The sequence below is a fragment of the Triticum aestivum genome, chromosome 7D, assembly GCF_018294505.1.
Source record: "Triticum aestivum cultivar Chinese Spring chromosome 7D, IWGSC CS RefSeq v2.1, whole genome shotgun sequence".
NCBI lineage: Eukaryota > Viridiplantae > Streptophyta > Magnoliopsida > Poales > Poaceae > Triticum > Triticum aestivum.
The window spans coordinates 142,360,072-142,375,128 of record NC_057814.1 but is presented as its reverse complement, the minus strand read 5'-3'; the positions used below and the strand labels follow the sequence as shown (position 1 = coordinate 142,375,128).

Sequence of the window (15,057 nt, the reverse complement as noted above, 5' to 3'; positions counted from 1 at the left end):
ATGACCCAGAAAACTCGATGTATTCCCTTCAATCCATAATAATTGACGTCGTTTATACTCCCTTCGTCTGCAAATATCCATTACTCCGATAAGTATTTCCGGACCAATGTACTGTATAAAGTTACGTGGTGGGAGTAGTATTTTTTATATTATTCTAAGATGATTATGCTTCTATTGAATTTTATTTTTTCTACTAATAGATCTGGAACCTCCTGAAAACTTCAGAAGAGACGGCGGATTTCATCGTCTTGCCACCACGGATCCTTTACTCCACCAAGCAAGCAAGGCGCACGATCTCGCCGCGGCGATCTTCCGCCCTCGTGGCCGCGCCGCAGAGAATCCCGTGCGCGTGCCGGCCGCCATTATTTTCTCGGGCGTTAGGGTTAAAAGATTGCCCAGCTCAGCTACCGCCTCCGTCAGTCAGCTGGTCAGAGCCCATGGCATTTCAGATCAGTCAAAACAGGAACCGATAGGAGGGGTGGGCGGCCGCAAATTATCTTCTCCTCTCCTCTCCCACGCGGTCTCCCCCTCGCGGTCGCCGCTCGGGTCAGGCTGGTATCCCCCCTAAGCCAGCCGCCGGTCTCGCCGGCCTTCGCGGACCCAGCGCATTGCCGCCCCCGCTTTAAACTAGCCCCCTAATAAGCTGCCGTCTGCAGCATCTCCTGCCATCCTCCAAGCAGGGGCAGCACGAGGAAGTCCTCCCCTTTCGTCCGCTGCCACTTGGACGGCGAGCTGCTGGAGCTTTCCCACCTCCGGCCTGGTAAGATCCGACTTGTTTTGTCAGATTCTGCAGATAAAAACGCGTTCTTGTGGCTCCAGCTTTTCGGAACCGCATCCAGGACTGCGCATTTGCGGTTCTTGGCGGCGGCGCTGGCGCTGGTGCCCTCCCCTTTGGATTTATGCTGCGTTTGGGCTCAAGATTTGGGTTTTTTTCACCCGTTTTATCTCCGTCCCCGATTTGGTACTAGTTTTAACTGTCCGGGTGTTTGCAGCGGAAAGATTCAAACAGTGGACGGGCTACGGCAGCAAAGATTTGGAGAGCTGGGGGAGCACACAGGGATGGCGTTTGCGGTCTCCGACGAGCTGCTGGGCACATTCGTGCCGATTGCGGTGTACTGGCTCTATTCGGGGCTGTACATCGTGATGGACAGGATGGAGATTGACGACTACCGGCTCCACCCCAAAGGGGAGGATGAGGTGAAGAACGTCGTCTCCAAGTGGACGGTCGTCAAGGGTGTCCTCGTGCAGCAGGGGTTTCAGATTGCCGTCTCACTACTACTGTTCACGGTAAATAATCCTCTTGACATTATCATCTTACCATGGAAAGCTTGTTGATGTTGTTGAAGCCATGGTAGACTGATTCGATGTGCCGGTTTAGCTTCATAGGATGTCCACATATAGGGTGGTTAGAAAGATTATTGATCTATTTGGGTTAAAATTCAGTTTAAATGACATGACACAGTGAACAATTTTGAAACATAGGCTTTGATCAAGTCTTTGACAGTTTCTGAATGATGGTTAAACCAGCGTGTTCAAACCTTTCTGTTGAAAATAACAAGCAAGTTCAGACCCTTCTACGGAATAGCTTGCTGTTGGCAGTTTTAGCATGAAAAATAGCTGAGTAGCAAACAGTCTAGTGTTGACATGGAGATTGAAAGAGAGTCTTAGATTAATTATGGACCACGAGGATGTAGTGCTGTTTTTGTCGATTGAATATGTATTAACTGTTAGCTCTCTTGTCAAGAGTCACAATGGTCGTATTCACATTGGGGAATTTATTTGAAGGCAGTAAAGTGGCTTCCCGCGATTTTATTGGTTGAAGTAGATCTTGGAAGACTTGAAACCAGTGTATGTTGTTGATTTAAAACTGAGGCTTAGATTTATTTTCCGGTCATTTTGCTGTTTGTTTTGTAGATGGATTAGTGAACTATGCACCTAGGCCTGGCTTGTTTCAAACATTTTAGTTCTTCATTTAATGAATTCCAGAACTTCTGGTCGTGCTTTCCAAAAGGAAATTGAGTCTTAAATAGTACGGATATATCTCCATTATCAGTGGAAGTTATTTTTCTCTCTTTGAACAAAGTCTGGCTTTTAACACTGATTTTAGAATTACCTGATGAAATTTCATACGCGGGTACTGAACTAAGTCTGCAATGTGCTAAAATGCAGATAATTGGTGATGACAGTGGTACCGTGAGAAAGCAGCCTCCCGCCCTGGTGATAGCACTGCAATTTATCATCGCAATGTTTGTTATGGACACATGGCAGTACTTCATGCACAGATACATGCACATCAACAAGTTCTTGTACAAGCATATCCACTCGAAGCATCACACTCTTGTGGTTCCATACGCGTTTGGCGCTCTTTACAACCATCCCCTCGAGGGCCTCATTTTGGACACGATTGGTGGCGCCCTCTCGTTCCTCGTCGCCGGAATGACTCCTAGGACGTCCATATTCTTCTTCTCATTCGCAACCATCAAGACCGTCGACGATCACTGCGGCCTGTGGCTTCCTGGGAATATCCTCCACATGCTGTTCAGCAACAACAGCGCTTACCATGACATCCACCACCAGCTCTACGGCAACAAGTACAACTTCTCGCAGCCGTTCTTCGTCATGTGGGACAAGATCCTTGGGACCTACATGCCATACACTCTGGAGGAACGCAAGGGAGGAGGTTTGGAGGCGCGCCCTGTTAATCTTGGCCTCGCAGCGCAGAGCAAGTCTGACTAAGCAGTTCGCTTTCTCCCGGTCAACACTTGCCCGGTGAAGAATGCTCTACCTGATCTTTTCTAACTACATTTGTGTTGTAGAATTCTTTTCCTGTCCATATAGATAAAGCATCCTGCTGGAATGCCGTTGTGTACCAAGGTATAGCAAATAAAACACTGTGTAAAGATGATCCACTCTGATTTGCTCATGTGGGTTGTGTGTGAGCCTCATGCTGATGATGGCCAAAGTGAGCTGGTATTATTATTAGCATCACATACATTATGCATCAGTGTGTTGCGTTGGCCCTCACATTCTTAAAGCTTCTCTGTGCTGTCATGGACATTGTCTCTCTGACTAATGCTGATTCCTGATGCTTGGGCTCTTTTAGATTTTAAAAGGAGCTGTTGTTAATTTCTGTATGGACCAGGCTGTCTGATGGACAGTGCCAGCCTGAAAGAACGTGGTTCTGTTTGTCTGCAAGGCTAGCATTTGGCAAGCCATGAGCACACAGAGGTGACCTAAAAGAAGCAGAGAACCCACAGGAAAAGGCAGCCTCCAAACTACTTCAGGGCACACACAGCAGTTTCTACTGCGGGCATGTGTATCTATGATATTTTTATGTTTGAATAACTGCACGCATGTGCTTAGTCAAATGGGTGCCATGTGCATTCAGTATTCTTTTGCTATTTCAGGTTGCTTGTTGGAGAATAATAACAAATCTGGTTCCCTGTTGTTCTCAAGTGTACCGTTCAGTCACAAAAGAGTGCTGTTTTAGGTGTACGTGAGTGAACATTTCTGGAGTCTTGCTATCGATGCATATTTACAAATATTTGGGTGCAATACTGAGCAGTATGAAACACACACAAGTGCACCATGAAAAAAGAGCATCTGTTTCCGCAACAACAACAAAATCTGAAAAAACACGTAGATGTGCCCCGTGTTAGTCTTGTGCCAAAACTGTGATTGTGTAGTACATAATGAAAAAAAATCACATACGTGAAAAATATTTACATCAATGCATGAAAATGGTTCCTGCTTTCTAAAGAACCTGTGTAAGTTAACACACTAGAATTCAGTGATACTCCCTCCGTCTCAAAATAAGTGTCTCAACTTTGTACTAGCTTTAGTACGAAATTGTACTAAGTTTGAGACACTTATTTTGAGACGAAGAGAGTACTAGTTGTATTTGGCTAACATTTTTTTAAGAGCTGTGCTGATTAACAAAAAGATAGATTTTAGCGTGGAAGAGATGTCTCCTCCGGCTCTACAAGGTAAGAGCAACACTAGCGGGTTTTAAGAGGACAGTCTTTCTAATGGTTTAGAGGGCCTTCTAAAACTTTTTAGATCCTTTAGAGCAATTCTAATAGAGTAGTCATATGGGCCCGATCGGCAAAATAACCGTCAATATTGCAGTTTTGTCTGAAAAGATCACTCTAGCAGAGTCGTCATCTGGCTCTGGATCGCCATAATTTATGGCAGACGCTTCATATCAAGCCTGCAAGTCTCCATATCTGGAGGGTGTGGGTGTTGATTTGGAGCGCGCTTCATCCGCCAACCGCTCACGCGGAAGGGAAGTTTCACCTCCCCCCTCAACCTCCTGTGCGGGCCATCTCCTCTCCTCCTTTCATCTACCTCCTGCCCACCAGAATTAGCACCGTGCACCGAAATCGCTGCCCAGCCGCCAGGAATCGATACCCAGTCAGAATCGCTGCCTTGATGATGGCATTGGCTCAGGGACACTGCCGGGGACGGGGCGTCCCCCGCGGCTCTCTCGCTGACTTTTTGCATCCTCCCTCGGTACCTTGGCTACCTCGGAGAAGGAGGTGTTAACGTAAATATCTCCATAGAACATAAATATCTCTAGAGAACATAAATATATCTAAAGAATGTAAATGTCTCTTGCGAACATAAATATCTCATTCGAACGTAAATCTCTGTGTGTGATGTGCTTGTGTGGTATGTGATGTGGTGGTTGAATCTCTGTTTGTGATTGTGCTTGTGTGGTATGTGATGTGCTTGTGTTCATGTTCGTGCTTTGTAGGCTCATCTGTGGTGGGTTCGGGTGGAGGACATGAAGATTGGGGAATAAGATAGGAGCCAATGACAAGTGGATCATAATTACTGGGAAGTTATGAAGGCTGAGATATGACGATTATTTGTTTGCGCATAGTCGCTGCAACTTCCATATATGTATGGAGCATGCTCCATATGCGATATGGCAATTGCCCATATGACGACTCTGCTATCCAGACCAGATTCCCCAAAACAACGAACTCTGTATTTCTTCTTTCATGCAAGACCCACTCGTTAGTCAATTTTTTTTCTTTCCCTACGCTCATGTCGAACTCAAGTGCACAACTGCGAGGAGGCCATGCCGGCTGTTGATGCTTTGGGGACAACAGGCTATGGAGGATAACTACAAGCAAAGGAGGATGGTTGTGGTCTCCTAGGAGCCAAAGCAGGGGCGGGCTGGCACGGTAGACTGTGTGGGCGGCGGGAAGCCATGGGGGAGGGAGGAGGCGACAGTGACGAATGAGCGACGTGACCAGATGGCCACCTATAGAAGGAAGGAGAGATGGTGGAGCAAGCTAGGTGTGGGGCGACATGAGCTCGGGTGTCTCGACCATAGCGGCGGTAAGACGGGCCTGCGATGAGGATTGGTGCGACCATAGATGGAATGATGACAATGACTGTATTGGCAGTGACTGACAACCGCCCGGTAAGGTCCATTGGAGGCACACGATGGTTGCTTCTCGTGAGTCTTCATTGACACACAAAAAAGCTAAGTTATAGAGTGGCCTCTACACCTCTTTCTTGTGAGGACATGACCTCGCTGTGATCGACTCACTCTTCTGTGCTTGACCACCTCCTTATGTGTGACATGGACCTAGCCAAACGCCATGAAACTCCCTCAAGCTACCACCCACCTCTCTACTCCCCACTTGTCTTGCTCAAGGCAGGTCCAAGCTTGAGCTAGTGCATGGCGGCACACCTCGCGGGGACCTCTTCCAAGCTCTGCTTCGCGCATGCATCTCACCACCGACAACCAGAAGACTCACCTGAGTTCCTCCTCTGGTTGATCATCGATTGGTGTGCTTGAATGTTGGCCACTGCTCTACCACATCATCGGTCACAACCGTATATAAACCGAGGGGACCCCTCCCCAGCTCCCCACCACACAACATCTCACCAACCAAGCAAGCTCCCGGTCACGACTCTACCATCCACTCCTACAGAGACCCTCTAGATCGTTGACAATGCCAATTCCGACGAGATTCATGTGATTGGTCCTATCTCCTACGACATCCAAAGATAGAACAATGTGAAACCAACTTTATGCGTTGCTCGTGTTGCTGACCGGTGGAGCCCACATGTTTGTCAAACTATTATGTTTTATACTAGACCTGATCGTACCCCGGGTTGGGCCCGCTTAACAAAGCCTAGCCTGGAATACCATGCCTGAGCGGGGTGAGCACATAAACAACGCCTTTTTCAAATTAATTTAATTATTTTTGGCATATAAAATAAATTTATACCTAATTTTAAGATAAAGCACTATATTTTTAGCCCTTCCAGGGTTTTCCATGCTTTCCGGCCGAACTTGTGGTGAAAAAGCTTAAGTCGAGCCCAACCCAGATGCTGAGCTTTGGGTCGGGCTGGACCATATGCCCATGTCTAGTTTAGACATCGCCCACTATCAGATTAATTTAGACGTATTTTATAAAATAGTTTTCAGTTTTTCCTAACACGCATTTCTCCCTTTTGCATCGGGTGGGGCTATTCGGTCACATATGAAAATACGATGTGAAATACAAAATATGAACTAGCCGGAAAAGAGGAACAATGGCATACATAAAACAATGGGGAAGTTGCAATGATTTCATTCGTTTTTATTTTTGAGTGATTTTTTTGAAGATGATACTTTTCTTTAGAACTTTTGAAGACGAAATTTTGTAATGGCATTTTTATTTATTTTTGAGTGTGATGGCATTTTTCTAGAGTGGCAAAGTTGCAGCGGGCTTCTCGGCCCAGTTGTGTTAGCAGCCACATCACGCTACTTTCCATTTCCATTCTGCCATCTCATTATTCTCACACACAAAAAAAAACATTCTGCCATCTCATCTTCTTCCCCTTCCGACCAGGTTCCAAACCCTAGCTCCCCGCCAATGTGAGCGTCGCCGGAGATCCCCAAACCGCCGGAGACTGTCCTCTTCAACTGCAAGCGACCGAATCGGGTCGCCATCCTCCCCCATCGACGACCGGGCCACTAGACCCTGAAGAGTCAAGAGTGAGGCCCTTTCTCCTTGCCTCTATCTTCCTAATGCCTATGTATTGTTACGGCTATGGTTGGTTGACCAACACTGTTTCTTTTAGTAGATCTACTAATCTATGCTTGGTAATGGAGTATTCACCTGGTGTAAACTACAAGTTCTTAAATGGCACTCTTTCGAAGATTGCTATTTTACCTAACAAAATTGTTTATTTTAGTAGATCTATGATTGGCACAAAAGATTAGGCATATATGCTTGGTTCAGATGCGCACTTTTCACTGTTTCTGCATGTCCTTCGGGAAGAAAATGGACCAATCGATCTAAGCTTGTTCCTGGAGTTTCGGTCTGATGTGGAACAGCAGATACTCAGTAATAAACTTATCTCTGGCGTGCAGCCATTGTTTCAGCCTGTATTCCTTGAATAAGATGGCATGGCACTTCTTTTTCTACACATCTTGTACTTAATAGAATGCCCTCTGGCCTTTCATCTAAACAAGATAATTAGAGTGGACTGCGTGCTATCACTAGGTGATTTACATTGGCCATTTCACATGATAAACTGACAGCACAATTCCTTCACAATTCCACATACTCATGCTGCTGCTCTTGGAATTTCTAGTTAGAGGAAAGGAACCACATCTTCTTTCAGTTTTAGTCATGCACCACTTTATCCATTAAAAAAATATTCATACACCTTCAGTTCTAAAACAAGCATAAGCATAGCCGCAGTTGTTACTTTACCATGACAAATAAGCGATCGTGCAGCTGTTGTACTGTGTACTACGCCGAGTGCATGACTACATGGTACGTCGAATGTAGTTGTACTAGTTATAGCCTCTTTGATTGACATAATTCTGCACATGTGGAGATAGGAACTACTACATATGAATTGACAGGAATGTGTGCACAAAATAGAGGATTGGGAAACACTGCAGTTTTCTGAACTTGGGTGTTTGATTCACACGTTCACGGGAATAGAAAAAACAGAAACATAATACACTCAGTCAGATCATAGAAATTGTAGCAAAGAAATCTGTGTGGATTGTAATATTACCGAGTTTAACTTAAAACTGGTATCAGATGAAATTTTCCTCTATTTCTGTTTTGCTCCGTTCATTTCATCAAATGAATGAATAGTGCCACCAAAGGAAAATGTCCTATCTCAACGGGTTCCTGCATTTTTGTTTTGCTCCATCCATTTGAATCAAATGAATTGATAGTGCCAGCAAAGGAATACGTTGAACTTCCTGAGCTTTCTAATAAGTTGAGCTGATAGCCTTTGATAGAGAAATAGTGCAAGCATATGTATTGCTAGTTGCATTTTTTTACTGTGTTTTTACTATGAATCTGATGGCATTTTACTATGAATCTGATGGCATTTCTGTAGACTGCATCATGGAGGCTCCACAGTCTTGGCCTTGGTCAGATCTTCAGCCGGAACTCCTGGGCCTTATCCTCAAGCGCCTCCCCGTCCTGGCTGATCGTGTTCGTCTGAGAGCAGTATGTCAACCATGGCGCTCTAATAGTTTGGAGCAGCACCTTCCCCTCCCATTCCCATGGCTCACTCTCCCTGATGGTACCTTCCTCAACATTCCCGGTGGTGAAATTCACCGCATGCCCGCTTGTTTCCAAGGCTCCATTGACAACTGGCTATTTCTCACGCACAATGATGATGTATGCTCATTGATGAACCCTTTCTCCAATACCACGCTGGAGCTTCCTAAGCTAGCCAGAGAATGGAAGCGTGTGATAGGTCCCTGCTCCAGATTTGAGCCAGTTTTTTATAAGTTGGCGGTGCCCTCAGCGCTGGACTCATCTCCCAATTCCTTGGTCGCTGCACTAATCACGGATAATTCTAATTGCAGCACACTTTGCATTAGCCAGCCCCCGATTGCTACTGACTCACTCAGAGGTGACAGGTATCCATTAACTAGCCTTTCAGATATTGCATTCTTTGATGGAAAGTTGTACACATTGGGCGGATTTGGCAAGCTTTCGATATTTGAGTTGGACAAGGACCTTGTTATTTCATCCATCGGGAAGATAATTGACTCTTTGGGCGATTTAGGTGGAGTGCCTCAACCCTTGGCCTCAGAGAAGCCGTTTATTACAAGGGAGTATCTAGTTGAATGTGGTGGTAGACTGTTGATGGTGACACGAAGGATTCATTGGGTGAATATTTCTGCAAGTGACGATGTCTTTGAAGATAGACGCACGGCTACACTTGAGGTCTTTGAGGCAGATTTGCAGAGCAGGCCCCGTCGTCGATGGAGAAGGGTCCATGATTTGGGTGGCCATGCGCTCTTTCTTGGCCAGCATGGCTCCAAGACCCTGCCCGCTGGAGAATGCAGTGGATACCAAGAGGATTGCATCTACTTCATGTGCGACTATCCCTGGCCGAGCTCTTCTGCAAATCCTCTTCGCGACTCCGGTGTATACAACGTCAGGAATGGGAGGATCACACCGTTGATGTCAGAGGCAGCAGCTGCGCCGCTAGAGCGTGTTGGGCAGTGGCGTCCGGCATGGGTTTTCCCTTCGGTAGCCATGTGATCAACGAAGCAATGTTTGTTCTGCTTTCTTGGAATCCTCATGCGTACTCCCAACTTGCTCTGCTACAACTTTGGGACCAACCAATTCTGCTTATGTTTATCCTAGTGACCTGTGATCTTAGTTGGTATGTTTGTGTGTACGTTCAATCCTATGTATAATCTTAATAATGGGAAATATTCGAACGTTCAAGTCTTTTATTATAGCAACTTGGTCTATTGTCTGAGTGGATATTACCTTTAGAGTTAATTACACTATTGATATATATAAACTTGCACTCGAGGTACAAATCCATACATAAACTTGAAAAATGACATAAATCGAGCCTATAACTTGCATTCCGAGTACGTTTCAGTACATTTTGGTTAACTCTCTGTTAAACATGACACGTGAGCTGCACGTACATGTGCTAGCCACTACACTAGCCACTACACCACCTGTTCTTATATGTTTATGTTAGAGACATATATTATTTATATGTTTATGTTATGTGCTTGCGTTTGAACAAGTTTTGTTTTCTTCTCAATGTCGGTATCTCTTCCCTTGATTCAAAAAATTAAGTGATAAATTTTTTAGGAATCAAACTCGAGACGTTGTGTCGCACGCGTCAGACAGTAGTCACTGCAACCTGCTACTTGTTGTTAATGTTAGAGATATATAGTTATTTATATTTTTTATCAGGAAAATTGATTTGAATCTAAAATGTGTGTTGCACAGGGTTTACTGTGTGAGTGGGTCTCTCAACACTATTTTTCCCGGTTGGTCGGCTATCTGAAATTTCCGTGAGCCGTGAATGCTTTTGACATCGTTAAAGAAAGTAGAATTCAAATGGCCAGATGCTCATATGCACATGTTTTCGCATAACAGCTTTCGTCCAAGTGATAAGGTGCGAACCATAACAGCTCATATACGAAAACTGGACTTTTTTAGCGTTGTGTAACACTTTTTTAAAACATGGACAAGGTGCGTTAGCGACGTCTCAAACCGCACCCTTCTCATAAAAACATGGCAATATGATTGCTAGAACGGGCGACACAGTTTGTCAGGTAGGTGATTAAATAAAATATATTTTTGAACTAAAATTTTATATTCAAATTCGTTTGGAATTTCAACTGAAAAAATACCCAAAAAATCGAGATTTTCCGGAAACCGGGTTTTTGGCCCCTTCATAAAAAAACCAAAATCAAGGAAAAAAAACCTTATTTCAAACCCCCTGTGCGGTACGTATTTTGGCTTCTAATCAATTATTATGCTAAACAATATAATTTTTTAATCAAACGGAAAATAACGAAAAAACCTTGCTCAAACCACTGTGCAACGCGTATTTTGGCATCTAATCAATTAATATTCTCAAAGGTATAAATAAGAATCGATCTCTACAATTAACACAAGCTACGAGGTGGTGTAGTGGCTAGCAAATGGTTTATAATCCCACAACGGAGCTTCCAAAAAATTTCTTTCCGAGGTTAGATTCTGGCTGGCCATGTTAATTTTTATTATGGTATGTTTCAGTTTATTTCCTTGAACTGACTTGTGGTACCCATACGTAGGTAGGAGCGTGGGCCAGCTGACATACAGTGTTTAACGGAGAGTTAACAGAAAATGTACTGAAATGTACCCAAAACACAAGTTATAGGGTCGGTTTGTGTCATTTTCAAGTTTATGTAGTTTATGTATGAATCTGTACATCGAGTGCAAGTTTATGTATCAAAAATGTAATTAACTCTTACCTTTACATGAACAAACTTTTTTCCTCTGGTGAAAAAACTCAAGGAGTCTCCTAGATCATGTTCACTGTGAGGAAAGCACCGTGTTGATGATAGGCCACGAAGATATAATGATTTACCGCGTTTCTGTTCTGAAAAGTTAGAAGAATTTGGTACTGTACTGTTAGCATACAGGTACAGGAGCGATTTCTTGGCACCACCGCCGCATCAACCTTTGCTGAAGACTACGACGGTAAGGTGAAGCTAACGCTTGGATCTCGTTCTTTGATCAGTCTTACTACGTCTCAGTCGACTGAAAGACTTGTGTTCATAAAGAACTTAACATCAAGATCCGTACAATTTCTTCTTTGATTCTTTCGTGCATAGGCTGGTCTCAACAAGAAAACCAACGAAAAAAACGGGATCGATCCGGAACGAGTTACGAGATCTTCTTTCACATAGTATGGTAGGTATATTGGGACGGACTCGCCCTCAGATCGATTGCTCCGTTTAAAGAGGACGTATCCCACGAGGCCACGACGATGGCCGCATCGGGAGGCTCTTGCGGCGGGTGCGCGTGGCCGGACCTCCAGCCGGAGATGTTGGGCGTCGTGCTCTCGCGGGTGCCGTCGCACGCCGACCGCGTCCGCCTCGCCGCCGTCTGCCGCCCATGGCGTTCCACCGCGCGGCTGCTGCGTCCTCTTCCTCGTGCACGGCGACGGCAGGCTCTCGCGGGGGAGCTGCTACCCCCGCTGCTCCCGTGGCTCGCCCTCTGCGATGGCACCTTCCTCAGCCTCCCCGACGGCGCCGTGCACCGCCTGCCCGTCGCGGATGACGCCTCGAGCCGAGTCTCCACCGGCAGCGCGCTCTTCCTCGTGCACGGCGACGGCAGGTGCTGCCTGATGAACCCTTCCCCCGTGACGACGAGCCCCGTCCCCGAGGCCGCCGACTGGTTCCGAGAAAACCCGACCGTCCGGAAGGTGTTAATGTCCGACCACCTCGTCGCCGCCCTGGTGAAGTCCAATGAGCGCAAGATCAACAGCTCCACGACCACGAAAATCATCATCTCCACTCGTGGGCAGCCGGACGCGGATTTTTACAGCTCAGATTTCTGGACACCCCTTATCCTTACCCTCCAACATTGCTTTAAGATCCGTGCGACAACTAACTTTATACATCAGATTTTCTCTTTTTTGTTTCTTTAAAATAAAACAACATATGAACTTCAAACTTTGCAAGACACCAAAACGTTCTAACTAGAATGTGAGAAAAAACTTTCAGATTTTTTTGTTAAACATAAATATACGAAATTAGATTTTTTTATATTAAAAAATGTACCTTTTAGTATTTATATTGCACGAAAAATTCTAAAAGTTTTTTCCCACATTCTTGTAAGAATGTTTTGTTGAGCTGCCAAGTTCATATGTTGTTCTATATGGGAGAAACAAAAAAGACAAATGTACTCGCACGAATCGCGATGCAAAAATGAGTGACTATATAAGGGGGTGTATGAAAGCCTATGCTTTCTCAAATGTTAACCGTGGGCAGGCATTGGACACCATGAGGTGCTCCACGACGGAGTGGGCGGCGCCTGAAGACAGCTGCGTCAGCGACATCGCGCTATTCAAAGGAAAGCTCTACGTCCTCCTCGACACACAAGACGGGGAATACGGACAGCAGCATGAGCTTCGTGTCCTGGACGACGGCCGCGAGCAGACAGCCATCCCCGGCACCCGAATCCACGGGCACGAATCGTTTAACGCTTACGCGACTGACATGTACGTGCAGCGGAACTATCTCGTCGTCTCCGGCGACCGGCTGCTAATGGTGGAACGAAGGATCTACCAGCCGCCGATGCTCCCGGTAGACTCGGGGATTGAGAAGCGGACTCGTCTCTTCAAGGTCTTCGAGGCAACGGACCTGAGCATCGGCCGTGGGCTCTGGACCGAGGTCGATACGTTGATGGGGCGCGCGCTCTTTGTCAGCGGAGGCTGCTCGCAGTCTCTCCCTGCCGGGGGTCAATCTAGCGGCGTCGGAGCTCGAGAAGATTGCATCTACTTTGTAAACGAGGATCACGCAGATACAGACATCTCCGACTTCGAGGAGGAAATCTGTGAGAATCCCTTTCTAGACTCTGGCGTGTACAACATGGGAGATCACACAATGACGCCGTTGCCGTCGGAGGCTGTTGCGGCGCCCGCTGCCGGCGACGGTCCATGGTCTCCGACTTGGCTTTTTCCAGAGACCTGAGTTAGGCAAAAATCATTTACAGATATGGGGCGTTGTACATATTTATTGGTAGTTCAGGAGGTCAATTGAAAGATTTTAGTGGAGTTTTACTCGCTGAGCTATGTCATCAAATCCATGGAGTTCATATTGGTATGTTTGCATAGCTGGTTTATTGATGCCCAATTTATGATGGATCATGGTGAAATTTGTTAGTTTCTGTCAGAAGTCATAACCAGCGACCAATTTGAAATTCCAGCATCTCTAAGATCAACATCAGTAATCAAATGCCGCAAAATGTTGTAATCATTGTCAAGTTTGGGGTTCCTAATCATGAAACTTATCTTACACATGTTACTCAAACTCGATCCGAATGTGCATAAGAACTGACTTTGCATGATCAGATTAAATTGCCAGGATGATATCAATCTTAGTTGGCAAACAAAATTTAGAACACATATTAGTTTGCAACTTAGCATCATATAAGATGTGTTCATTACCAAATACGGGGGACATATAAGATCTGGAATAGATTAATCTAATTAAACTAGCTATGCAAATTTGTTTGTTGTGGCAAATAAGCAGCATGATCGATTACAAAGTTATAGTTATAATTTAGTTGTAGATCAAAGATTATGTGGTTAATGCAACCATCGGTTTCTTTTATAGTCATATGAAAAGAAAATACACTGTACAAAGTTTCCATGATAATGTCTACAGATGATACGGCAGAATGCTTCAACCTAAACTATTGACTACCCCTTGCAACATGTGACCACGGTCCAACATCCAATGTTTATAACATTACTACCCTGGTAATTGTTTGCACAACTGGCAACGGAGAAGGTTTCGGGCCACCATCTATCGCATGCAATGCTGATGAAAGTAGTTGGTAGACAGAAGCACAATGTTCCCTACCATGAATTTTCTATGCATATGGTGCCCGTTCAAGGATCGATGTTAGTGTCGCGTGAAAGATATGACATGGTATGGAGACAAAGCATGTGAAGACTATGCCTTAGACAGAGCATCTTCTCCGACATGGAAGGCATCGATGCAAATTGCGCATGTTGAATACGAGCCATCAAGAACGATTTTAGTGCCCTATGTAGGATACGAAGTGGTATGGAGACATCAACGTGAGTACAATTTTAAACGAAAATGACCTTTTGGTCATGACTTAACAGTGTAAGCAATGGTAACACTAGCATACCCATGTGAAGGTCGGGGGGGGGGGGGGGGGGGGGGTCCGCGTCCATAATTTGCAACATACATTAAGGTCAAATGTGCATTTTTTATTTAATATTAACAAGCATAGTCTCAAATTTTTATATGTAAACTTACATAATTAAATCCATATAGCTCAGTCAACTATAAAGCGAATTGAATTATAAAATCCCGATCATAGGTTTTAGCTTAGATTGAAACCACGTGTATGATATATTTAAGGATCAATTGCTTGTAAGAGGCAAGTCAAGTACTCCCTCCGTCACAGTTTAGAAGGCACAGTTAATTTTGCGTGCGTTTCCATAATAGACAAGGTTTAGGGCGCATTGCATTTATTTCTAGTAGCTAATTAGTACTTCGATATA

The 15,057-nt window shown here is 44.9% G+C and overlaps 3 protein-coding genes across 3 annotated transcripts; all 3 read left to right on the top strand.

Moving 5' to 3' along the window:
* The first annotated feature begins 409 nt into the window (after positions 1–409).
* Positions 410–3,051, top strand: LOC123164209 (sphinganine C4-monooxygenase 1). Its single transcript, XM_044581625.1, has 3 exons — positions 410–760; positions 993–1,287; positions 2,170–3,051. The coding sequence occupies exons 2-3, from the start codon at positions 1,060–1,062 to the stop codon at positions 2,734–2,736; spliced, it is 795 nt and encodes a 264-aa protein (XP_044437560.1). The 5' UTR covers positions 410–760; positions 993–1,059; the 3' UTR covers positions 2,737–3,051.
* A 3,744-nt stretch (positions 3,052–6,795) lies between these two features.
* On the top strand, positions 6,796–9,728 carry LOC123164208 (uncharacterized). The gene is made up of 2 exons (XM_044581624.1): positions 6,796–7,003; positions 8,374–9,728. Exon 2 carries the CDS (start codon positions 8,382–8,384, stop codon positions 9,534–9,536), a length of 1,155 nt encoding a protein of 384 aa, XP_044437559.1. The 5' UTR covers positions 6,796–7,003; positions 8,374–8,381; the 3' UTR covers positions 9,537–9,728.
* Positions 9,729–11,714: 1,986 nt separating this feature from the next.
* On the top strand, positions 11,715–13,489 carry LOC123170974 (uncharacterized). The gene is made up of 3 exons (XM_044588663.1): positions 11,715–12,396; positions 12,479–12,488; positions 12,636–13,489. The coding sequence occupies exons 1-3, from the start codon at positions 11,782–11,784 to the stop codon at positions 13,487–13,489; spliced, it is 1,479 nt and encodes a 492-aa protein (XP_044444598.1). The 5' UTR covers positions 11,715–11,781.
* The last annotated feature ends 1,568 nt before the right edge of the window (positions 13,490–15,057 follow it).